The 25174-nt window shown below is 36.5% G+C and overlaps 1 protein-coding gene and 1 pseudogene across 22 annotated transcripts in view; one reads left to right on the plus strand and one right to left on the minus strand.

The window, feature by feature from the left end:
- DCDC1 (doublecortin domain containing 1) overlaps positions 1-25174 on the plus strand; it is a 557706-nt gene that overhangs the window by 46441 nt on the left and 486091 nt on the right. For 19 of the 22 annotated variants that reach the window (XM_070071601.1, XM_070071604.1, XM_070071605.1 and 16 more), the window contains 3 exons: positions 17709-17978; positions 19336-19489; positions 19980-20142. In XM_070071601.1, coding sequence (XP_069927702.1) covers positions 17709-17978; positions 19336-19489; positions 19980-20142 — 587 coding nt within the window. Of the gene's footprint in view, positions 1-17708; positions 17979-19335; positions 19490-19979; positions 20143-21426; positions 24617-25174 lie in introns of those variants that run through there. The other 3 variants (XM_070071611.1, XM_070071610.1, XM_070071612.1) reach the window with 3 other exon arrangements.
- On the minus strand, positions 778-15948 carry LOC103351149 (mesoderm-specific transcript homolog protein pseudogene; annotated as a pseudogene).

Here is a 25174-nt window from a genome sequence, read left to right on the forward strand (position 1 = left end):
CTGGTGCTTAGAGAATTTTAAAAGAAGCATGTGACAACCCCCCATTTTTTAAAAAGATTTATTTATGTATTTGAGAGGCAGAGTTACAGAGAGAGAGAGAGAGAGAGAGATGAGAGATCTTCCATCTGTTGGTTCACTTTCCAAATGCCTGCAATGGCCAGAGCTGGACTGATCTGAAGCCAGGAGCCAGGAGCCAGGAGCTTCCTCTGGGTCTCCCTTGTGGATCTGGGTGCCCAAGCACTTGGGCCTCTTCTGTTGCTTTTCCAGGTGCATTAGCAGTGAGCTGGATCAGACGTAGAGCAGCTGGGACTCATAGTTTAATCTACTATGCCACAGGGCTGCCTCCAAGCATGTAACCTTAAAGACATTCCAGAGAGGTGAGCAGGCCCCCTCCTCATTCTTTACTATAGGATTCAAACAGACTAGGCTGGAAAATAGCACTTCAGAGTATTTCAGGAAAGCCCACAGAAGAGTTTAAAGTTTTTTATGCAAAAGAATGTCTGTCTTTTTGCATCAATTTCAGTGCTCATCAGAATTTGCTAGTAACACACAGCCAGAGGCAGTCAGTCCATACACTGACCATATGTCAAAGGAATTGGAGGAGGACTATTATATATCAACTTAGAGCAGCTGCTGGCTTTTTCATATGCACTGTTCACTTGTGTAAGTGAAGTGGACTTTTGTGAGAGAATAGGGTTTGTGACCAGGACCTCTAAGAAGAATATACAACAGATAAGGGTGTAGGGGAGGCAGTACAGGGAAGCTGCTCTTTACAGCTCAGAAGGAGTTGATGAAGCCCATGTATGCATTCAATAAGCCCATAGGATGCTCTGGCTGTGAGTAGTGGCTAATGTTGTCATGCAAAATGGACACTGTGTCCCTTGGCAGCATTTTCCTGTACAGTAACAAAAACTTTGGTTAGGGATTTATAGGATCCACAGGCCCATAGGTAAAATGAATGGGAATAGTTACAGAGGCAAGTGCTCCCACTTAGCATCTTCTAACTTGTGCCTCTGGTTGTTATACTGTAAAGGACTGTTGAGAACTAAGTTCCTGTCATTGTTGGGGACCCATGCCCTCATGTCTCCCAGCTCACTTTCAGAGGGTCTCGTGTAGGGCCAAAAGACCTTGAGAGAATACAAAGAAATTCACCAGCCATGAGAGGGTGGGCATCAGTACACCTCTATGTTTGAGTAGCTTTTGGAGGAGAGGGCAGTGAATCTAGGAAATACACTTCCATTTGATAGGCAGAAACTTTATGGTAAGCAAACTGGATCAATTCTGTTTGTATCTGTAGAGCAGCTCCTGAGCTGTGATATTTCCATAATCATGAGACAAAAGGTTGATCCTACAGTTTTGCAGCCCCAGATGCCCCAAAAGTGCCTCCATGATGCTGGCCTGCTAAAATATGCAATAGTGATGTGGTCTCAGTTTGTTAACTAAAGGCAAATCCTAGGAAATTCAGGGTAATCACTCTATGGAACCTCAGGGTCAGACCCTCAATCTTGTACCAGTCATAGCAAAGCACAGCTATCTCCAAACTCCCAACCACACCCACAGAGTCTTTGTAGAAGATGTGCAGCCCCTCATAGCTGAAAAATGTTCCAGAAGACTTCCCTGAATGGAGAGCAAGGGACAGCTGAGGGGGTGGTATGTGCAGATACGTGGCCCCACCTGGACTCACTGCTCCCTCATCCTGAGTCAGGTAAGAGCCACCAGCTCTAGAGTATTAGTTTAAGCAAGAGCAGTATGAAATTAATTAAACCTTTGTCTTTTGTGCAGTCCAGAGATTTTATAAAAGTTTATATTCACCAAAATGGATTTATTTCTTTTTTATTTCTTTTATTCTACTCCTTTAAACTGGTGATTGATTGTTGAGTGCACTTACAATCATTTTCTTTTGTGTTTGTATATCCTTACTTATATATATTCCAATTAAAGAGTTTAATTATCATTAATATGATAATAGGATAAAGATAAGCTTTACAGATGATAATATTAAAAAATCTATAACTCCTCAGAAAGGTTTAAATGCAATAAAAATATAAAGCAAGAAATGTATGCTTGTCAAATATATGGTATAAATAAATAATTTAGGTGAAAATGGTTGACTACATTTAACAAAGAGACTACCAAATAATGAAGGGCTAAAGAGTGATTGTTAGATTTGATGTACTTCATTGTATATTGTAAGTAATTGCTATCCATAAAAATTCTATGGCTTTTGTATAAGAAAGAGAGACATTTTGACAGGCAACACTAGGATGAGATGACAGCAAGTACAAATCCTTGGCAACTGTCATTATCCTGCTGTTGAATTCACATCCAAACTGTGTGATAACTTAGACCTGCATGTTTGTTATTGAGCCATGGTCTAAGCAGCCATACTTTCTACTAATGAATAGAATTATCAGCGACAGGCAAATTATGCCAAGGAACTCTAAACTTACCAAGAATGCTTTGTGTTTCAGAAAGGGGAGAAATGCACTCCAGATTATTTTATGCTTATGATGAAATTTCTGGCAAAACATTCCTGATTAAATAAAAGTAGAAATTTTAGAAAATAATTGTATTAGTTTACATTTTATCCTATCATGAAACTGATTAAATATTTAGTCATGATTTTTTTTTTTAATTTGACAGAATTATAGACAGTAAGAGAGAGAGACAGAGAGAAAGGTCTTCCTTCCATTGGTTCACCTCCCAAATGGCCGCTACGGCCAGAACTTCACCTGTCCGAAGCCAGGAGCCAGATGCTTCCTCCTGGTCTCCCATGTGGATACAGGGGCCCAAGTACTTGGGCCATCCTCCACTGCCTTCCCAGGCCACAGCAGAGAGCTGGACTGGAAGAGGAGCAACCAGGACTAGAACCCGGCACTAGTCATGATTTTTAAAAAAGATTTTTTATTTATTTGAAAGGCTGAGTTACAGAGGAGGAGAGACTTAAAAGAAAGAAATCCTGGGGCTGGTGCTGTGGCATAGCGGGTAAAGCCAGCCACTGCCTGCAGTGCTGGCATCCCATATGGGTGCTGGTTCAAGACCTGGCTGCTCTCTACTTCCTATCCAGCTCTCTGCTGTGGCCTGGGAAAGCAGTAGATGATGGCCGAAGGTCTTGGGCCCTTGCACCCATGTGGGAGACCAGGAAGAAGCTCCTGGCTCCTGGCTTTGAGTCAGCGCAGCTCTGGCCAATTGGGGAGTGAACCAATGGATGGAAGACCCCCCTCTCTCTCTGCCTCTCCTTCTCTCTGTGTAACTATGACTTTCAAATAAATAAATAAATCTTTAAAGAGAGAAAGAGAGAGAGAGAGAGAGAAATCCCTCATCCACTGTGTTAACTCCCCAAATGGCTGCAACACCTGGGACTGGGCAAGGCCGAAACAGGAGCTGGAAGCTTCTTCAAGGTCTCCCATTTGGGTGCAGGGGCCCAAGAACTTTGGCCATCTTCTACTGCTTTCCTAGGTGTCTTAGCAGGGAGCTGGATCAGAAGTGGAGTAGCCAGGTTTTGAACCAGTGCCCATATGGATGCTGATGTCACAGGCAGAGGCTAAACCTGCTATATCACAACACTAGACCCTAGTCATGATTTTCAATGATATTGAAAAGAAAACAAATGCAATTCCAATTAGAAATTGCATCACATTTAATTTAGCATTCTCTCTCTTTTTTAAAGATTTATTTTATTTCTTTGAAAGACAGAGTTACACAGAGAGGTAGAAATAGAGAAAGAGAAGTCTTCCATCCACTGGTTCACTCCCCAGATGGCTGCAACAGCTGGAGCTGAGCCAATCCGAAGCCAGGACCCTGGAGCTTCTTCTAGGTCTCTCACATGGGTGCAGGGGCTCAGGACTTGGGCCATCCTCCACTGTTTTCTGAGGCCAAAGCAGAGAGCTGGATTAGAAGTGGAGCAGCCAGGACTCAAACTAGCACCCATATGGGATGCCGGCACAGCCTGGGTTTTAACCCAGTGCGCCATAGCACCGGCCCCTAAATGTGGCATTCTCCATGCAAGTGGTAGACAGCTGATTGTATAAGTTATACTATTATCGGTGAAAAGTAACAGAAAACTCAACTGAAAGTTATTTACAGATGAGCAACCTTCATTATCTCTCATAAGAACTTCATAGAGAGTAATTAATTCTAATGTTAAGTGGTTCCTCTTAGTTACTTTTCAAAGAGTATGGCTCTTTGTTTCTTTTCCTCTGTCATCCTCGGAATATTGGCTACATCCTTTGGCTTGACCTCCTCTTGTTTGCAAGCTAACGGGTCACATGTTCACTCAGCAGTGACTGAGTAAGATAAATAGATGCTTGATTACTTACCTCACTCTCTCTTTTTAAATTGAAACTAAAAATCCTTTACCCAGAAGACTTCTCCTTATGTTTCATTGACCAAAATTGTATCACAGCTGAGTAATTAACCTGCCAGTGTCAAGGGAAATGGGACTATCATTATTGGCTTTAGACCACTGGGGGTTTGCCTATTGGGGCTGATTAGAGGATACCTTCCATGCACATATACGGAGAATGAGTGTTCAGACATAATTAAGAAATTTTGTTGAAGGAAAAAATGAGAAGAATGACTGATAAATGATCAACCCTGATTGGCATAATTCTACTCCAGCTTTATTACATTTTATTTATTAAATCATCTTTCATCAATGGCATTTTTGTGACATTTTAAAACATTGTAATTACCAAAGAATAATACTCATGTGTCAGTCACTAGTTGAATTCCCATGGAAGTGTAGAATATATAAAATAATTATCTTACCCTTACAGAATGGGGTATGAAATCATCCAAAATTATATATATAATAACAAAGCAAACGTAGCATTATGCAAAGCAGTACATCAGTGTATACACAGGGCCTAGTGGAATGATTTAGAAATGATTATAATCTGGCAGAATTAGTTTCTCTCATATTTCTTGTCAGATTGAATACCTCTGAAGTTCTTCCTGTAGAAACTAGGACTTTTCCTTCACAGTTAATCAATAATTGTAAATTTATATTCATAGCTTTTTGTTTAACATTTCTCTTTTCTGTTAGATAATTATTATGGAAGAGGTTCTAGAAAATTTAAGTTCTGTATTCATATTAACATTTATCAAGCATTTCTTAGAAGAAGTCCAGCAATGGGTAAGCTAGCTGGATGAACATCATTGGTTAAAAGACATACGGATAGCTGGTGCCATGGCACAGTAGTTTAATCCTCTGCCTGCCCAGCATCCCATATGGGCACTGGTTGTAGTCCTGGCTGCTCCTCTTCCAATCCAGCTCTCTGCTGTAGCCTGGGAAAACAGTAGAAGATGGTTCAAGTGCTTGGGCCCCTGCACCCGCATGGGAGACTGGGAAGAAGCACCTGGCTCCTGGCTTCAGATTGGCACAGCTCTAGCCATTGCGGCCATTTGGGGAGTAAATCAATGGAAGGAAGACCTTTCTCTCTGTCTCTCCTTCTCACTGTCTGTAACTCTACCGCTCAAATAAATAAATAAAATCTTTTTTTTAAAAAAAGACATATGGATAAGAACTCTGGAAAGTGATGTGGTACATTTATGACTGAGGGGTAAATGAGCAGAACCAATTGGTAGAAACCCTTGAAAGTGGGACTGAAAAATATGACCTCATTGAGTTTTCCTTAAATTGCTGTTCAAGCCTCTAAGGTTCACTAATGCTACCAAATTAGAAGAAATGGGAAGACAGGTTGCTCTTGTCAAAACTATGATCATCTCCTTATTTTTTATGATCTATTTATCTTTTTTCCCTGTATTTCTTCCTAAGCATATTTTATTATTTTTTAGACTTTACACTTTTTGTTACTTTGTATAGCAAAAATTTCAGATTAGATTTAATGAAAATCTTAGGAATAATCATACTTAATACCATCCTGGAATGTCAAGGAGGTTGTAAGTTCTACACCATATATGATCTTTCCCTGATAATATTTTTGAATATAATAAAAGCCAAACATAAGTAAGATATAGTGTGATAAGAAAAGAAGAAAGGTTTAATCTTTTATAAGCTTTTTATCTTTTTATATGCTCTCTGATGTTGTAATTTATCATATTCATTATATCTTATGTAGAAATTGTTTAAAAATTAAACTACCTAACATTTTATATTGTTTAATTACCTTTTTAAGATTTTATTTTTTTTAAGTTTTTTGTTTATTTACTTGAGAGGTAGAGTTACAGAAAGAAGGAGAGTTGGAAAAAAAGGTCTTCCAGCCTCTGGTTCACTCTCTAAATGGCACCAGTGGTGGAGGTGGGCCAGTATGAAGCCAGGAGCTTTTTCTGGTCTCCCATGTGTGTTGCTGGGATCCAAACACTTGAGCCATCTTCTACTGCTTTCCCAGGCCATTAGTAGAGAGTTTGATTGGATGAGGGGCAGCCCAGACATGAACCAGCACTCTTATGGGATGCCAGCCCATGAACCAGCACTCTTATGGGATGCCAGCACTTCAGATGGAGGCTCAGCCACAGTGCTGGCCCCTAGTTAATTCTAATTCAGAAGTAATATTTTGCAAAGAACAACACACAACATTACATTTAAATGAATGCTCTTTCTCTTAAAATGCCTACTTTATAAAGTAATTTATTTTAACAGTAGCTACTTCTCAAAGCACATTTTAAAGTTTCCATTTGGGTCTATTATCAGAACCTAGGCACATTCTTTTTAATGTTCTCCGTATTGAATAAATATAATTTACTCAAATAATTGCATTTGAATTTTTCATAGAATATGATATCTGGATCTCAATTTGGTGTAAAAAATGGGTAATAAAAAACGAATAATTATATACACAATGTGGAAGGCAGAATTTCAATATGGCTACCAAGTTTCCTACCACCTGTGTGTACATGCCCTGAATCATTTCTTCTTTTTTGAGTTTGAGTGGGGCCTGTAAACATACTAGATTATCACTCCATGATTAGATTACAGGATATGCTAAAGAAGGAGGGATTTTTGCAGATGTAGTTAATACACATCAGAGGTACCAAGAATGTGTAACAGGGAGGGAGCTTACTACTCTAGTGTAGGGGAGGATGGTTAAAAAAAAGTGGAAAGAGTGCAATCTTAGGAAGAGTTAGGGAGAAAACTGCAGGGGAAACTCCATGTACATTAAAGGGACACTGTGGATCTATGTGGAGGGTGTGGATGCACACAACTGAGGACCCCAGCAGTCGAGAGCTTCAGCACCAGCTTTGAAGAGTGAGGTTAGACCAGACTGCAGCAAAAACAAATCACACAATTACAATGAGAAATAGATGCAGAATCATAATTAGAGATTCAGGGCCACATCTCTCAGAATTGATAAAAAAAAAAAAAAAGAGAGAGAAGATTTACCATGCCAAATTTGGGAGTCACCTTGGACACTCCCCCCACTCTGGAGCACTGAACAGAGCTCCCTGGCCACACCCAGAATGTGCCTCAGGTTATTCATTGAAACAGCAGACACTCTAATAATCCACAGACACATAGTCCAAAGATGAAAGCTATCACAGGGGAAAAAAAAAAACAATAAATACCTCCACAAATACCTAAAAATAAATGCAGTAATTCAAGAAACAAGAGTAAAGAAGACAACATGATGCCCTGAAAAGAACACAATAACACTTCCATACTAGAATGTGAAAATGAAGAGATAGAAGAAATACTGCAAATGGAATTCAAAAAATTGATCCTAGGATTACTTCTCCCTAATTTGGAGAAAGAAAGGATGTTCAAGTACCGGAAGCACATAAAATTCCTAATAGACATGACCAGAAAAGATCTTCACCAAAACACATTGTAGTCAAACTCTCCACAGTGAAACATAAAGAAAAGATTCTAAATTGTGCACAAGAGAAATGGCATATTTCTTTCAGATGATCTCCAATTAGACTCACAGCTGGCTGCTCATCAGAAACCCTACAAGCTAGGAGAGAATGGTGAGATATATTCCAAGTCTTAAAAGAAAAAAAAAACCCACTTAACCTAGGATACTGTACCCTGAAAACCTCTCATTTAGGAATGAAGATGAAATAAAGACCTTCCATAACAAATAGAAGTTGAAAGAATTTGTCTCCACCTGTCCAACCTTATAAAAGATGCTTAAGGATGTACTACACAGGAAACACAGAAACATGGTCATTACTATGAAAGAAGGGGAAGGCAGAAAATCCCCCAATAAAAGTACAAAAAAAAATCCAAAGTAAACAATAGGAATATTTATGGAAAAATGGCAGGGCCAAGTCTTACTTATCAATAGTCACTTTGAATGTAAATGACCTCAATTCTCCAGCTAAGAGATACCGATTGGCTGAATGGATTAAAATACAAAACTCATCTATTTGCTGCCTACAAGAAACACATTTCACCAACAAAGTTATATGCAGACTGGAAGTGAAAGAATAAAAAAAAATTCTATGCTAACAGAAACCAAAAATGGGCAGGTGTAGCATTCCTAATACCAGACAAAATAGACTTTAACACAAAAGCTGTTAAAAGAGACAGAGAGAGGCACTGTGCAATGATTAAGGGATCAATTTAACAGGAAGATGTGACTATAATAAATGTATATGCACCTAATTACAGAGTACCTGGCTATTTAAAAGAAATATTAATGGATTGAAAGGGAGACATAGACTTTCATACAATAGTAATGGAGGATTTCAATACCCCATCTTCAGCAATGGAAAGATCAACCAGACAGAAATTCAGAAAGGAAGCAACAGTTAATCGACACTACAGACCAAATGGACCTAACAGATATTTACAGAACTTTTCATCTTAACAGTTACAGAATACACATTCTTCTTACCAGTGCATGGAACTTTCTATAGGATAGACCACAGGCCAGGAAATAAAGCAAGTCAGCAAATATAAAAAAAAATTGAACTAGTACCATTTATCTTCTCTGACCACAATGGAGTGAAGCTGGAAATCAACAACTCAAGAACCTCTAGAACATCTGCAAACACATGAAGACTGAACAACATGCTCCTGAGTGAACAGTGGGTCATAGAAGAAATCAAAAGAGAAATCAAAAAACTGTTGAGGAACAGATTTTTTTAATACTATTTGTTGAAATCTACTTAGTATAGAGTTAATCTTCTGTGTATAAATTAATTGAAAATAGATCTTAGTAAAAAATAAGAATGGGAATAGGAGAAGGAGGAGGAGGAAGGGTGGGAGTGGAGGTGGTAGGGTGGGCACATTAGGAATGTTGTTCATTATGTCATTATGTTCCTGAAATTGTATTTCTGAAATGCATGAAGTTTGTATACCTTAAATAAACGACTTCTGGTGAAGACAAACAAACAAACAAAAAATCAGTCGTTTTAAAGTTAATGAAAGAGGAGATTATCCTGGTGGCACTGACTAAATCAGATAAGGTTTTTTGTTTTTATTAGATTTATTTTATTTATTTTGAAAGGCAAGGTTACAGAGAGAGAGGGAGGAATGGAGGGAGGCATGGAGGGAGGGAGGGAGGGAGGGAGAGAGAGAGAGAGATCTTCCATCTGCTGGTTCACTCTCCAAATGGCTAGGGCTGGGCCCAGGGCAAACCCAGGAATCAGGAGCTTCTTTTGGGTCTCCCACATGTGTATTAGGGCCCAAGCATTTGTGATGTTCTCTGCTGCTTTCTCAGGTGCTTTACAGGGAGGTGGATCAGAAGTGGAGCATCTGGGACTCGAACCAGCACCCATATGGGATGCTGGCATTGCAGGCAGAGATCAAGGAAGGCAGCCAAGATAGTCTTGCTCCAAGAACAGGTGGTAATAATTATGAGTTCTACAGCTGTCAGGAACCCAAAGTACTTCGAAGCAGCTGAAGAAGGGCTGCAGCCCTTGCTGCCACCTTGATTACTATCTTTTGAGATCCTGAGCAGTGGATCCAGCTAAACTTTGCCTACAATCCTGACCCTCAGAAATAGTGTGAGAGGAAGCAGGTGCTATTTTAAGCCACTAACTTAATAGCAATTTGTTGCACAGGAGTAGAAAACTAGTATGGATGGAGAAGGAGTTGGTAGATAGTTAAGTAGGTGGATAAACATACTGATCAAGCTATTTTAAGAAAAGTATTTCTGAGGTAATGTGATTGATGTTCTTTTATTAACACAGTGGAATTTGGTTTCCAGGCTGAAAAATAATGCATCTGTAACATGGTAAAAAGTATAAGTAATACAGTGTTGAACTGGAATATTTGAGGTAAATTAAGTACTCATGTTTCAGATGATAGGAAAGTAAGATTTACTGATTCCAGCTTTCAGATCTACCAGGCAAGATGTGTATACACAGGAAGGAAATGCTTTCCTATTTAAAGAATAGCATATAAATCCTACTGAAGAAGAAACTACTTGAATTCTGTTTGCAGGTGGATTATTTACAGATATAATTAAAATTTTGTGATAGAGACATATCATAGATTTCTAGGACAAGATAAGACTGACATTGAAATGTTTAAAAAGCAATAAAAATTATAAAGTAAAAGTCATAAAATAAAAAAATTATTCCATGTTCCAGAATGTGTTTGAAAGCTTCAGAATAAGGGAGGAGAAAGTCATATTGGGAGGGGGGGAGCAAAAGGCCATTTATGGGAACAGTTTGTTTAGGAATACCTATGGAAAGAGCTGTACTAGTCCTTGGATACTATAGAGTAGCCAATAAATAAAAGTGAACACAGCACTTCAATGTCAATTGGGCAAGATGAAATCCAACAAGATTATCATACAACTTAAATGAATTTTATAAATGACAGTTGTAACAAAATGAAGACATTAAAATAAATTATAATACAAAATTTATGTAACTAATTGTTTATAAAATCGTAGGACAGGATGCAAAGTCTCAGGCCAAAGCAAGGCAGAATTTTGGAGCTGAGCTACCACCATAAAGTCAAGGGCCATGAAAAGTATATCTGTCCCTGAAAAAGGGTATAAAGAAGTGTTGTTCACCAATCTGAAGAAGCAGTAATCAATAAATATAATACATGGAAAGAAATAAATCAGTATGTTGTATTTACTAAATATGACGTTAGTAAGAAAAGGATTAGTATTATAGAGATAGTGTAACCAGTTGAAATAACCAATGTATAATATGCAACCTAATAAAAGGGAAATGAAATTAAAAAGCTAATTTTTATAAAAATTAGACAAAAAATGATGTAAAGAGAGACATAAAACACATAGGAAAAGAAGAAACAGAAAACAATGTAAATGTATTTTACAACAGTAAATGTATTAGTTTTTTTTTTTTTTTTTTTTTTTTTGACAGACAGAGTGGACAGTGAGAGAGAGACAGAGAGAAAGGTCTTCCTTCGCCGTTGGTTCACCCTCCAATGGCCGCCATGGCCGGCGCGCTGCGGCCGGCGCACTGCGCTGATCCGATGGCAGGAGCCAGGTACTTCTCCTGGTCTCCCATGGGGTGCAGGGCCCAAGCACTTGGGCCATTCTCCACTGCACTACCTGGCCACAGCAGAGAGCTGGCCTGGAAGAGGGGCAACCAGGACAGTATCCGGTGCCCCCACCGGGACTGGAACCCAGTGTGCCGGCGCCGCAAGGTGGAGGATTAGCCTAGTGAGCCACGGCGGCAGCCAGTATTAGCTTTCTCCTGAGAAATAACCAATATGTTATCATATGTTTGTAACTTATTGGCTCACTGACAATGGTGGCTGAGAAGTCCCAAGATTTGCATTCTGCAAGCTGGAGCCATGGGAAAGTCAGAGTTGTGATTTGAAGGCTTGAGTGCCAGAGTCAGTGATGTAGATTCCAGTCTCAGTCTGATAACCTGGACCAGGATTGCCAGGGAATAAAATTGATGCCCCAGCTAATGCAATCAGGAAAAGAAAGTGAGATCCCAACTTTCCTCTGCCTGTTGGTCTATTTAGTCCCTCAAAGATTGAATGATGCTCACCTGTATTGGAGAAGACTATCTTCCTCTCTTGGTGCATAGTTTAATGCTAATGTCTCTGCAAAGCCTCTCTCATAGATACACTCAGCAATAATATTCCATTGATTACTGGGTATCTCTTGGCCCAGTCAAGTTGATACATAAAATTAGCCACCATATTAAGATTGTGGTTTTAATCTCAGTTACATCAATAAACACTTTAAAGGTAAACAGGCTAAAATTTTCAATTAAAAGATGAACTGTTTTGGTGAAGAGAATAGCTGTGTGAGTGTATATTACATGTTAACAAGCTAATTTATTAAAAAAAGTCAGGGAAATCTACCTGAAGATGGTAAAAGTAGGGAAAAGCTCATTTTAATAAATATAAATGTCATGGGATTTCTAAGAGATATTTTAAGATGAGAAAAAGGACTTTCAAAGAAAAAATGGAGAGAAATAAGAGAAAGACAGGTTATAATCTATAGTGATTTAAATACAATTTAAATATGAGAACTATAGTAGCTAAAGAAAATTACTGATTCACTACTGTTAGTATAGAAATACCTCCTTTACCTCCCATACCCTTTCCTGCCCATTGCTATATTCCAACTCTCCATTCTCATCTGAGTAACATCTGTATGCCTGCACACATTTGAATAGGAGCTTCCATTTCCTAACCAATGAACAATAAGGAAGGTAAGGGCTAATGGAAGTAATATTACAGGATGACAGTTAAGAAGAGATTATTGAGCTACACTAACTGGCTTGGGATCCTGTATCTGACACCTCCTTGCTATGTAACCTTTGGCAAATTACTCAAACCCTCAATTTATTAATTTATAAAAGGGGAATAATCTTTGGCTATATGATTAACAGATGAATGTATATCAAGTGTTTGGAACTGTGAATGATATTAACATATGCTGTGTAGAAATTAGCTGTTACTGTTGTTAGTATTGTAATATGGAAGGAATGATATACTACTTATTCCTTATCTGTCCTTGTGGAGGTTACAGTTCCTCTAACTGAGCAGATAAGAACAAAAAGCTGATGGAACCATTCAAGCATGACTTCTTAGGACTTTGCTTACAACTTGTGCTGCTTCAGAGTTTCAAGGACTTAGAGAAGTATCTCTTTTCATCATCCCTATATGGAACTGTTCTGGCACTAGAATCTTTGAGGACACTCCAAGGCAGCAGGAGGCATAGATTGCATGACTGCATTGTTCTGCTGCTTGGTAGTAGCAGCAGTAAGGAAAGGAAAGGGAATTGAAACAAGTGTGATTCTCACTAAAAGATTTTTATAGGGACTTAGGAAGCACTTGTAAGAATTTATAATTCAGCACTCTGAGGCCCTCAAATGGGGAGGGTTTGGATGAGGGGAGTAAAGTTCAATATTGTGATGATCAGATACTATGCTGGCAGTTGTTTGAGTTAGATTCCTGACTGTCATCTTTCTCATTCCTCATCAAAGAGGACAGTCCTACATTTTGACCCACAACCTTGACCAACACTAAGAAATGATTGGGTCAGATGATGCAGAGATTGGACCCTCAATCAGAATACTACATTCTTCATTCTTAGGATCTTTTTTTTAAACTTTTATTTAATAAATATAAATTTCCAAAGTACAACTTTTGGATTATAGCGGCTTTTTCCCCCCATAACCTCCCTCCCACAGGCAACCATCCCATCTCCCGCTCCCTCTCCCATCTCATTCACATCAAGATTCATTATCAATTATCTTTTTTTTTTTTTTTGACAGGCAGAGTGGACAGTGAGAGAGAGAGACAGAGAAAAAGGTCTTCCTTTTGCCGTTGGTTCACCCTCCATGGCCGTTGTGGCCGGCGCACTGCGGCCGGCACACCACGCTGATCCGATGGCAGGAGCCAGGTACTTATCCTGGTCTCCCATGGGGTGCAGGGCCAAGCACTTGGGCCATTCTCCACTGCACTCCCTGGCCACAGCAGAGAGCTGGCCTGGAAGAGGGGCAACTGGGACAGAATCCGGCGCCCCGACCGGGACTAGAACCCGGTGTGCTGGCGCCGCAAGGTGGAGGATTAGCCTAGTGAGCCGTGGCGCCGGCCACAATTATCTTTATATACAGAAGATCAATTTAGTATATACTAAGTAAAGGATCTCTGTCCTTAATGTGTTGTACTATGTGAATTAATGGTATAATTAGTACTCAAACAGTACTTTATGTTTCTGTGTGGGTGCAAACTGTTGAAATCTTAGGATCTTCTTTGACTAGAAATGAATGACTAGTTAGTACAATATTAGAATCAGAATAGCACTTTACAGGTTATTAAATTTAAATACCCATTGGAATGTCATATAATGTCTTTTAGAGGGGAACCTTTTGAACTAATCAATATATAATGTCTCTACCTATCTTTATATACTAGATTGGCCATGCAAGTCTACTGCCAATTACACTTTCTTCAGATATTATAGGATGACAGTTAAGTAGAGATTATGGAGCCACACTAATTGGCTTCCAGAGCATCTGAGAGCCCATCTTACCTGCCTTACTCTGTATCTTGTCCTCCTATTCTATTTTTAGCCATTTGGATCACTGATGGCAATTTTCACATATACATGTTTGCCAATGGCTTATGAGGTTGCCTTGTTTGAGAGTTTAACCTAATAGATGACTGGGTAGTGATGAAAATAACTCTTTGAGGAAGTTTAATGTTAGTCATATAGAAAGGCACTGCAAAAAGCCATGTAGCTTAGAAATGGGAAGACATACAGAAGAAGTTATCAGGAGATATGAGGAGTAGTATAGAGGTAGATCAGGCAATAATGATGTAGAAAGAGGAAACAGTAGACATAGGAGAAGATATGCAGTTGTTATGTCAAAAATAACAATTTATAAGAGTGGTTAAGTCCCTAATATATCCAGGACATCCATAAGTGACCTTCCAATTAATTCCTTTTGTGCAATTCTGAAGTGGTTTTATTTATTTTAACTTTCTATGTGTCCTAATAACGAACTTAATCACCTGAAAGTATGTCTCTGTTCCTTGAAAGCTGAATGAGCCTAATGCCCTAGTTCCAGGATCAATTTAACAAACCAAATATGTGAATTTAATTCCCATGTTTGTCTTAGTAGCTATGTTATAGGATCATCCTGTCACACACCCAGTGGGGAAACACCATTAGTTGTTATTAGAGAAGAGAGTATTAGTATATAAGAACTGCTGCAAACGTGTCATCAATGCTGATGAAACAAATCAAAACTGAAGACTGTATACAGTAGGCCAATAGACTCTAACATTCCCCTCCTTGTTAGATTTATATATTACTACAGAAAAGTCACAAATAAACCAAAAGTATGGTTGAACTATGTATTTTAATTCTTTTTTATCATTTATCAGGAAAATATTGTGACTTATAGTCCTGAACTACTGGTATCTATGGAGTTGGGAAGAATTGGTGGTGGAGAATTTCCCCAAAACCATGCTAGTGCTATACTAGAACACAGAGGGAAGATATGCCAGGCAGAGGAAAACAATGGTCAACTCCTACCTGACTAGTATAGAAAATCAAAATATAGGTCATAAAATATTATGCTCCAGTAAAATCTATTAAGACAAGTATGAACAATGGTTAGAAAACAGTAAAAAAGGCAAAGTACAGAATTGAAGGTTTAATACGTGTGTAGTTAAAAGTTTGGATTAGGACAAAGTAAAAACCTTTGCTTTGTGGTCGTGGAATTATGGATTAGTATGTTAAAACCATTAGTATAATTATAAAAGTAGTTGACAATAAACAAAATACAAAGATTATAAAAAAAGATACCCCATTCTGCTTTTAAGTAGGGAATTCCAGTCTTTAATTATGATATTGAACTCTACTGTTTATTGGGAACTGGGAACTGTTTTTGAGACCTGTCCATCTTTTCTTTGGCTGGTTACTGATCTTCCCCCAGGTGGAAGAGCTTGGTGACCATTTGCAACTACTCTGCACTTGCTGCAGAAACACTGCCAGTGTGACATGACTGCTGCCACATCCGCTCACCACTGCCTTCAAAATCCAGTAGCTCAGGTGGTCTGAGCAGTGGTCCTTTCAACATGCTGTTTGCCACAGTTTTAAACTCTTGGTGGATCCTGAGTGGGGGAAAGGCCACTCCTTTCCTTAGTGCTATGCTGTGTCCAGGGCAGACCTGGATAGAAACATGTTAACAACAAAAAGGACAGTAATGAATTCCAACTGCTTGGATCCCAGAGTTTAAGCTCTCATTGATCCACTGTGTCAACTCACACAGATGCACATCCATTTTCCCCTAGACATGTGACTGTTTTTCATGCTTTTAGAAGAAATAATTTACCTTTTTACACGTTTGTGAATATGAAGAAGGCAGGCCAAATGAAATCATTGTGATCATAATGAATTTTGTGGATATGAAAGATTTGGAAGAGAGATTGTCCCTGTCAAGTTTTTTTTTTTATAATTTATAATTAGGCGTGTTTGTAGGGGTGGGGTTTATATTATGTATTAGAACTATTTAGGAATAAGCATACTCGAAAGAAGCAGATTTGGTTTGTGTAAAAATAGTTACAATTCCAGTAATACATGGAAGCTGATTATCTTCCATGCTTGTCCACCACTTATTTAACTTATTCTCAAATAAGTTTATATATTAAATAATAAATAAGTATTTAAATAGATTTACATATCTTCCCAGGTCATTTGATCCCCAGATCACATATCACAGTTCATCTAAATGCAACTCTTCCAGCTTAAATACCAAGGAGGATGACCAATTGTCCCAGTTGTCTGAGAATGAAGGAGTTTCCAGAATGTGTTACTTTTCCTGACCTAACCAGGATAGTCCCGAACAAAGTAGGATGAGTTAGTCACCCAAATTCCTTGTCTGTTATGAAGCCCTGACAAACTTCATTTCTGCTTATGCAAAGCTGGTCTTCAATGGATTCTTTTTCATTTAAAGTTCATTCACACCCATAATTCCACTTTATTTAGCATTTATTTTCTTTTGGAGGATAGTATGCATGTTTCTTGAGGGTAGGACCCACATCTCTTTAACTTGTGTATTTACTAATACTTAGCACAGTGTTAGCATTTAATAAAGTGACTCTAAGAACTTTAAATTATACTAACTTAAAAAATATTTTCATGTTATGTGAAAAGCAGACACACACATACGCATACACACACACGAGCAGGGGAGGAGAGACAGAAAGAGAGATCTTCCATCTGCTGTTTCAATGCCCCAAATGCCTGCAATAGGCAGGGCTGGGTCAGGCTGAAGCTGGGAGCCTTGAATTTCATCCAAGTCTCCCATGTGCGTGGTAGGACCCATCCACCTGAGCCATCACCTGCTGCATCCCAGGGTGCACATTAACAGGAAGTGGAACTGGAAGAGGAGTCGGGACCCAAACCCAAGCACTCTGATATGGGATATGGATACCAAATGCTGTCTTAATCACTATGCCAAATTTCCACCTCACCATTGCTGCTTTAAGCATTTGCCTAGGTTTTTTCTTTAGGTTAAGTAAAGCAATGAAGCTTCATGGCTGTAAATGTGAGTTTCATTTTAGGATAGACTTGGGTTCAAATTTCTACCCTGTCACTGACTGACTGGGTGATATTGGGAAGTTAGTTAACCTCTCTATGCCTCAATTTCTTAATTCTATAAAAGGGGAATAAAAATAATACCCATAATCTCCTTCCAGAGATATTGTAAGCATTAACAAAATAATGGCTAAGTGTGCAGTATTTTGTCTACCATATAGTACACAAGTAATTATTATGTGGTGGTTGTTAATAAATGATTACAAATCATTGTTTTCTCCCATGCATTATTTCTTTCAGGGAGTTTATGTTACCCGAGGCTAAAGCAATTATTAAATCCATTGAGGATTATTCACAGCCACAGTTTGGCCCCAACAAACTTTTAGATTCAGCAGCAGTTTCAGAAGGGTCAGGACTTCAGGATTGCTCCACACATCAAAGAGCACCAGATCACAGCCATGATGAAATATCAGACCTAGATAGCTACAAATCAAACAGTAAATACAATTCTTGTGTTATATCAGCATCCAAGAGAAACAGACCTGTCAGTGCTCGGGTGGGTCAACTGAGGTAATGAAAGCGGCTCTCTGTTCTTTTTAACTGACTATTGAAGCTCTTTCTTTTAGCAAAATTTGTAATGATTCAATTGACTATTTCAGACATTAAAATATAACATAGCTCTAGGGTTTTGTTTCTCCTTTTGTTTTTTCTTTGAAAGCATCAGGGTAGAATGTTGCTAATTACACTGTGGAAAACAAAAGGTATGCTTCAACCTGGGTAACCTGAAACTCTGAAAACAATATTTGAAGTAGAATCAGGCTCAGACCATGAAATATCTTTGCTTATAGGATATTTATTTAGAAATAGAAATTTGACATGCTTTTGATATTTAACCAATATTTTGAGACAGAAACAAATTGAAATGAACTTTTGATAAGATCATTTTTATACAAGTTTTCATATCAAGATTATCATAAACTGTTAACCTAAGACTTTATGGACAGAAGAACAATTTGTTAAAAGAAAAACCAAGCAACTAATGTTCCGCTTCTTGTCAGCTGTTTGAATAAATGGATATATTGCCATTTTAATTTACCTGATTTTTTTCTTTTAAAATGTTTACTTTGTTTCAGGTTAACATGGTTACTTAGAGATTTTTGGATGAAAAATTGATAAATTTTGAATTTAAAAATAGTCAATTTATAATGATCTTCTATTGAGAAAGTAATAAAGGTCAAATTAATTTTTATTCAAGATAAGATTGAAGAATTTGAAATGTTATTTCTCTCAAATAATTTGATGTGAAATAATATTATTAACTTTAAAATCAAAATTTTAGTTATAATAAACTACTTTTGTAAAAAAAACAAAGAACCTTGATAAACATGAAAATTTAGAGAAACTCTTAGCCATTTACTAGTTAGTTCTCTTAAAACCATATTATTATTTATGTTGCTGTTAGAACATAACAGATGTATGTATGAATGTATGTATGCATATATGAGACTACTTCAAAAGGTTGATAGAAAATGGAATTAAAAGATAAATTAATTTTGGAGCATAAATATTTGAAGTCCTTGTATATTTACTTCATTAAATATACTTCCATGAACTTTCTAAAGACCCTCTCACATGTATGTATGTGTGTGTGTGTGTATGTGTGTATAATTAACTTTATATTGTTAAAATAATTATTGTGGTATTTTATAACTAAAATCATAAAAATGATGTGTTGCATGAGCCATTTTGCCAAACATTATCAACAGTGACAATTTCATCCTATAGAAACTTTTTCTGGGGAATACTTACATATGTAGAAACAAACTCTAGGGTTTATTTCCATGAGAAAAAAACAGGATAAAATTTATTTAAAAGTGTTTGCTATTTTCGTGCATCAATTTTTGTGATTCTTCTTTTTTTCCCTTAGAGTTGCAGAGTTCTCTTTACAATTTCAGTGGACCAAAAATTGGCAAAGATTGTCTCAAAGACACAAACTTCAACCAAGAGTGATTAAAGTAACAGCTTACAAAAATGGATCTAGAACAACCTTTGCCAAAGTTGCTGTACCAACCATCACCTTGGTAACGAGTATTCAAAGTTTTTGGTGCTTTATTTTTTCTCTTACTCTCTTAATAAAATAAAAAGTGAGAAAGATGACATTTATTGTCTTATAATTTATTTAGGAATCTGAATGTGTAAATTGAGACACAGGTCTCAGGCATTTCACTCGTTTCCTTTAAAAAAAAATGGTGTAATAAATAATGTATTCATTAAGCAGATTGGTTAATTAAATGTACAATGATATCATATCCTCTGGATTTATTAGAATGATAGATCATTTAAAGAAGAAAATTAGGTAACTAACATTAGATATTCTTCCAGTTATCATTTACCTTATTTGTTATTTATTTATTTTTTATATATTTTCAACTCTAAAATATAATTGTACTGGTCAAACTTGGCATTCACTCAATTGGGTTTTTACTTTGATAGTTATAGCCTTCTGTTTGGTAGAAATGTGTTCCTTTCTTTTTTTGTGAATCACTCTGTCTTACCTCTTGCTTTCTTTAGTTGCTGGAGGAGTGCACGGAAAAGCTGAATCTGAACATGGCTGCAAGACGAGTGTTCTTGGCAGATGGCAGGGAAGCTCTCGAACCTAAAGATATACCCCATGAAGCTGATGTTTATGTTTCAACGGGGGAGCCCTTTGTAGATCCATTCAAAAATTTTAAAGGTAAAAAAGAAGGAAATACTCCACACATATACATACACACACACACACACACACACACAGTAAATTGCTTAAGGGGTGCAATTAAAAGATGATTTTCATCCTGTCTTTTTTGCATGGTTTAACAAAACTAATGTTTACGCATTTACAGCTCAGTAAGAGGATAATGTGCTTAATGAAAGAAAAATCCACTGACAGCCACGTTTATTGCCCTTCATTAGCATTGGTGCTTAATTTAATATAGATCTGAATAGACATTAGGGAGCCTGCAGGAGGTTAAATGGTGAAAATATAATAAATTACATCAGAGATTATTGAATTTACTGTTTAGTTTCTGTGACACTCAACAGACATAATTCATTAGACTTATTCCCTCAGAAAATAGTTCAAAGTTTCAAATATCATTTATTCATTTCCACTCTTGGCTTTTTTTTCAGATGGTATTAACACAATTATGAAAATGTGGTCAGTAATGAACATTTTATTTTCATATACTTGTGATTCTCCTAATAACATTTTTCATGAGGTAAATATGGCAGCTAGATTTTTTTAACCTTGAAATGTGTGTTTCTAAACTCAGACATATTTTTAAGGGAAGTTTCTTTAAGTCCATTGTTTCTACCATTTCACCAAGGTAGGGATTTTCTAAAATTAAAAGGGTGTTTTTCTGTCTTCAGTGGGAAAGAATGTATTAAGAGGGGGAAAAAAGGTGCCACTAAGAATTTTTTTCCAAGCATGTTGTACCCAGAGTCTGTTATCAAGTGCTATGTATGGCAATCAGATTTAAATAATGTAAGGAACAAGGACTTTGCCATAAAAATTCAGGGTATCAAAATAGTGTACTCCTTTATGCTTTTTATATCTTATAAGAATTATTTTTTTTTGCAACTACTGTAAAGCTGGTGAATCAAAGGCAAGTCTAGGCAGTAATTGCATAAATGGAAGAAAAGTAATTCTGGAGTTCATTACAGATGAGGTGATGAAAATCCCTCTTCTATTAATGTTATTATATAAAATAATACTGGAGTTTCTCTCTTTGGTAATACTTTATCATCAGCAGATAGCAATTTCTTGAATTCAGTATAAAGTTCAAAATAACTTGATCTTTGTAAAGAAACTTGTTGCTATAATACTCATTAGAAATTCCCTGTGGAATAGTGTAGATCCACATCGTAGTTTTCAAATATTTACTTTAAAATATAACTGCCTTTATTTTGCATTAATTAAATCATTTACTTCATATAAAAATAAGTTTTGTGGGAAAATATATTTCTGTGACTTTTAAAAATATAGATATTTATGTAATGATTGTTTCACTAAGATCCTTGATCATTTTTATTAATAAGAAATCTTATCTTTTATGTGTATAATGATATTCTAGAGGAGATATATAAAAATTATTTGTAGTGAAGCTAAGAAGAAAATCTGCTGTACGTATATACCTAAAATAACAATGCCACACATTAGACTAAACTTGGTGGTTGATTATATTGTACCAATTGATTTCCTTCTATGTTTTGCTTTCTCTTTTATCCCTTTTTAAAGCCCAGTCCAGAACAACAACAACAAAAAAAACTTCTCTGCTTTGTCTGCATATCTTTGGCTGTGTTTCACTGTGACATGCACTGCTGTTCTTTTAGCACCAAAATGTTGGCACACAGTCCTGAAAATTTCACACCATCTCTTGCTGGATCAGCAAGCTTAACCCACCAAAATCTGGTGTTGTGCAATGGTTTTTGACTGATAATCAATCTTTATGCTGCTCGACAGTTGTTGCTGGGACACAGAGTAGAGCAGGTGGCAGATGTGTCTTGTCTTTTGAGAAAAGAAATTGTAGGTGAGCTTGGACACAGACTAGCATATCACATGTCCATTAAAAAGACTTAGGATGAATACAATGGGGAAAAGGCACTCATCTAAGTTAACCTCATAGAAAAGCCTAAACACTGATGTTTGGCTTCTTTCAGAATTTTAAGAATATAGATATAAATATACATATATACATATAGAAGGTAGATTTAACTTGATGTGGTATTTAACTTGATATATACATATATGTATGTATATATGTATATACATACCTTCAACCTTGTTTAGATAAGAAAGAGTACATTTTATATGATTATGTGGGTGATATATATTCTAAATCAGGTTGAAGGTTATCTTTCTAGCATGCAGTTTATAGATAAATTAATAATTTGCCAACTTGTTGGCACAAGTGTACCATAAAAATAAAGCATACAGGAATAACTTTGAAGGTGGTGGATACATTTGGAGTGAAGAGGCATTATCAGAAGTTGAGAGATTGAACATGCTAATGGTAAATAGGTGGAAAATAATTAGAGGAATTGAGTGTTACTGATTTTTTTTTCTAAGTGAATGTGAATATTTTATATACAATTAGCCAAAAGGCATTACAGTCAAGAACTGGTAATTATTGTAATTTATTACTTTTCATTAATTCAACAAACATTAATTGAGAGCCTACTATGTCCCTGCTACAAATCTTTAAAGAAGTGACTTGTAGACTGATTTCTCTATCATTATTCTCTTTTCTGCTTTACATTAAATTTAATTCATTTCAATGAAAATTTAAACCAATAAATACTTATTATGTATATGTTTAACCTGGACAGAGGGATAGAATTCTAGTCTTTAATAGCTTAAACTGAATGAATAGTTGCAAATCCTTAAGACTGAGATAACTCTTAAATGATGTAAATCAAATAGGTTCTTCAAAGGAAAACTTGTTACTTCTGGCACAGGGAGGACAAATAAGTCAATGTAAATTTTGGATAGTATGTTTTCATACTTCATTGGTTTCTTTATTCTTTGGAAAAGCAGTGTGGGTATATAGTAAAAATTGCCTAGGAACTCTTGCAATATTTACTAAGTAAAAGCCTACAGAACATCTCTGATTTTTAAACTATTTTACTATCCCTTGTGAGTATGACTCTTGACAACCAGTGGCATTGGATAGAAAGCCAGGGAGCTATTCATCACATACCTTGAAACACAAAGCTTTCAGTGGAGGTCAGGCCAAGGTCAAGACTGACATGAAGCATTCTCTGTTGAAAAGCAAAGTTAGAATAATTCTTACATGTGGAAGCTGAATTCCTAATCAGAAAAATGAATTGTATTTGGAAAATATCAGAAAAATAGGAATATTTTAGATAAAGACTGTTGATGACGACGTTTTATTAGGTCTTGTGATTCTGGCATTTAAAGATTCTGGCATATATTAATCATTCTGCTGGAATTGTGAAGATATATTTAATGAATTGTTTAAAAAGACATTTCAAAAGTTTTCAGATTCATAGTCATGTCATTTAGGCTTTATTCAAGTTTCCTGAATCTTCTGCTTAATGGTAGCACAGTGAAAACTCTCGGATCAGATTCAGGTGGTTTATAAGAATTCATCTCCTTTGTAACTGGTAGACAATGCAAATAGTGTAAGAAATGGTGTGTATTTTGTGATTGCTTTAATATTTTAAAGAAGGTGAGGGGAAAAAAACTGTTTACATCTAATTCATTAGGTCCAAATTCTGTTGTATGGAACTCTGATTTTTTAAAATGTTTTTAGTTGTATATTTCCACTCTTTATCTATATATCTTATTCTATTTGGCTTTCAGAGTTCTCATTTATAATGATTCATTTCATAACTAAGTTTTGCTAACTAGAAATGAAACTGAGTATCATGAACAAGATTTTATATCTTTTATATATTGTATTGTGAAGATGTAGTCACAGAAAAACAACCCATGAAAGGAGTTCTTGATATTGCACCTAAGATCTAAATTTAAACCTAGAGATTTTCTCCTAACTGCCATGTGATCTACAAAATGAAATAATTTGCTGTGACAGCTTGTGATTGACAAGAATATGTGTGAGCACATTTAAAATAGGCCATCTTTTCATCTAGAAGTAAATGTCAGTGAAATGATGGATTCTCATCATTTTAATTATTGATGATTTAGAAATATTTCAATTCCACGACACACAAGACACATTCTAAATAGCAGCATAACACTTTTTCTCATATCTGCGTCATAATGAAATGTTCTGTCATATTTTGTTTTTCAAAAAATGCATTAGTTTAATGAACCTGGACCCATGTATTATATTGTTTCATTTTATGTCTACTGAGTTTCATTTTTGAATGGTGGTGTTAAAGCCACAAGTTTCTAAAAGTGACCCACTATTCATATCATATCACACTTTGTTGTTTCTGCCACTGGATCTCAAGACAGAATATTCTGGTGTTTCATAAACCAATAGCTGCTTTAGTCCTGCTGAGGCTGACACTAACTTATAGGGCAATTGCTATTTAATTCAGGCAGATACTGGAATTGGTGTTGAGTTTCCTAATCTCCCTTTTTGTCATTTTTATTTGAATAATATTTGTAGGCACGCTCGTTAGTCCATCTTATTTGCCACTTTCTTCTGAGATAGCACATGCTTCTTCTGCTTCTACAGGTGAGGGTAAAACTAAAGACATACATTTCATATATTTCCCTGTTCCAAAAGTGTATATCTGTAAATAAGTGTCTAGAGTATTCTTACTATACAAACTAATGTGAATCTGAAGGTAATTGCAGGAGACAAATAAATAAATAAGAAATGTCCTTAGCAAATAGGAAAACATAGAGCATGCAGCCATCCAGCAGTACCTCCTTACCCTGTCAAATATGAAATCAGTGAGAAAAAGTTAAACTCTTAACATAGTCATGAAATGCTGACTTGTAATATGCAAGGCTACACTTGCTCAACAAGCCGACCTACAAACCTGTGACTGTCCTAATGGTCTGAATGCTCTCTGCATGTCATGTACCCAGCTATGTGCTTTAGATGTATTATATGTATTCTTTATAACCCCTGAAAAGTGGCTAGAACTTTATAATCTCTTATCTGTAATTTCAAAATCCAAGATTGTAGAAGAATGAATTGTTTCATAACTCTTTTGGTAGTAGAACCTTATTTAGTATAACTAGTTGATTGTATTGTTGAAAATACTTAGGAGGTTTGATTATGGAC

This window comes from Oryctolagus cuniculus, chromosome 1 (assembly GCF_964237555.1).
Source record: "Oryctolagus cuniculus chromosome 1, mOryCun1.1, whole genome shotgun sequence".
Lineage (NCBI taxonomy): Eukaryota > Metazoa > Chordata > Mammalia > Lagomorpha > Leporidae > Oryctolagus > Oryctolagus cuniculus.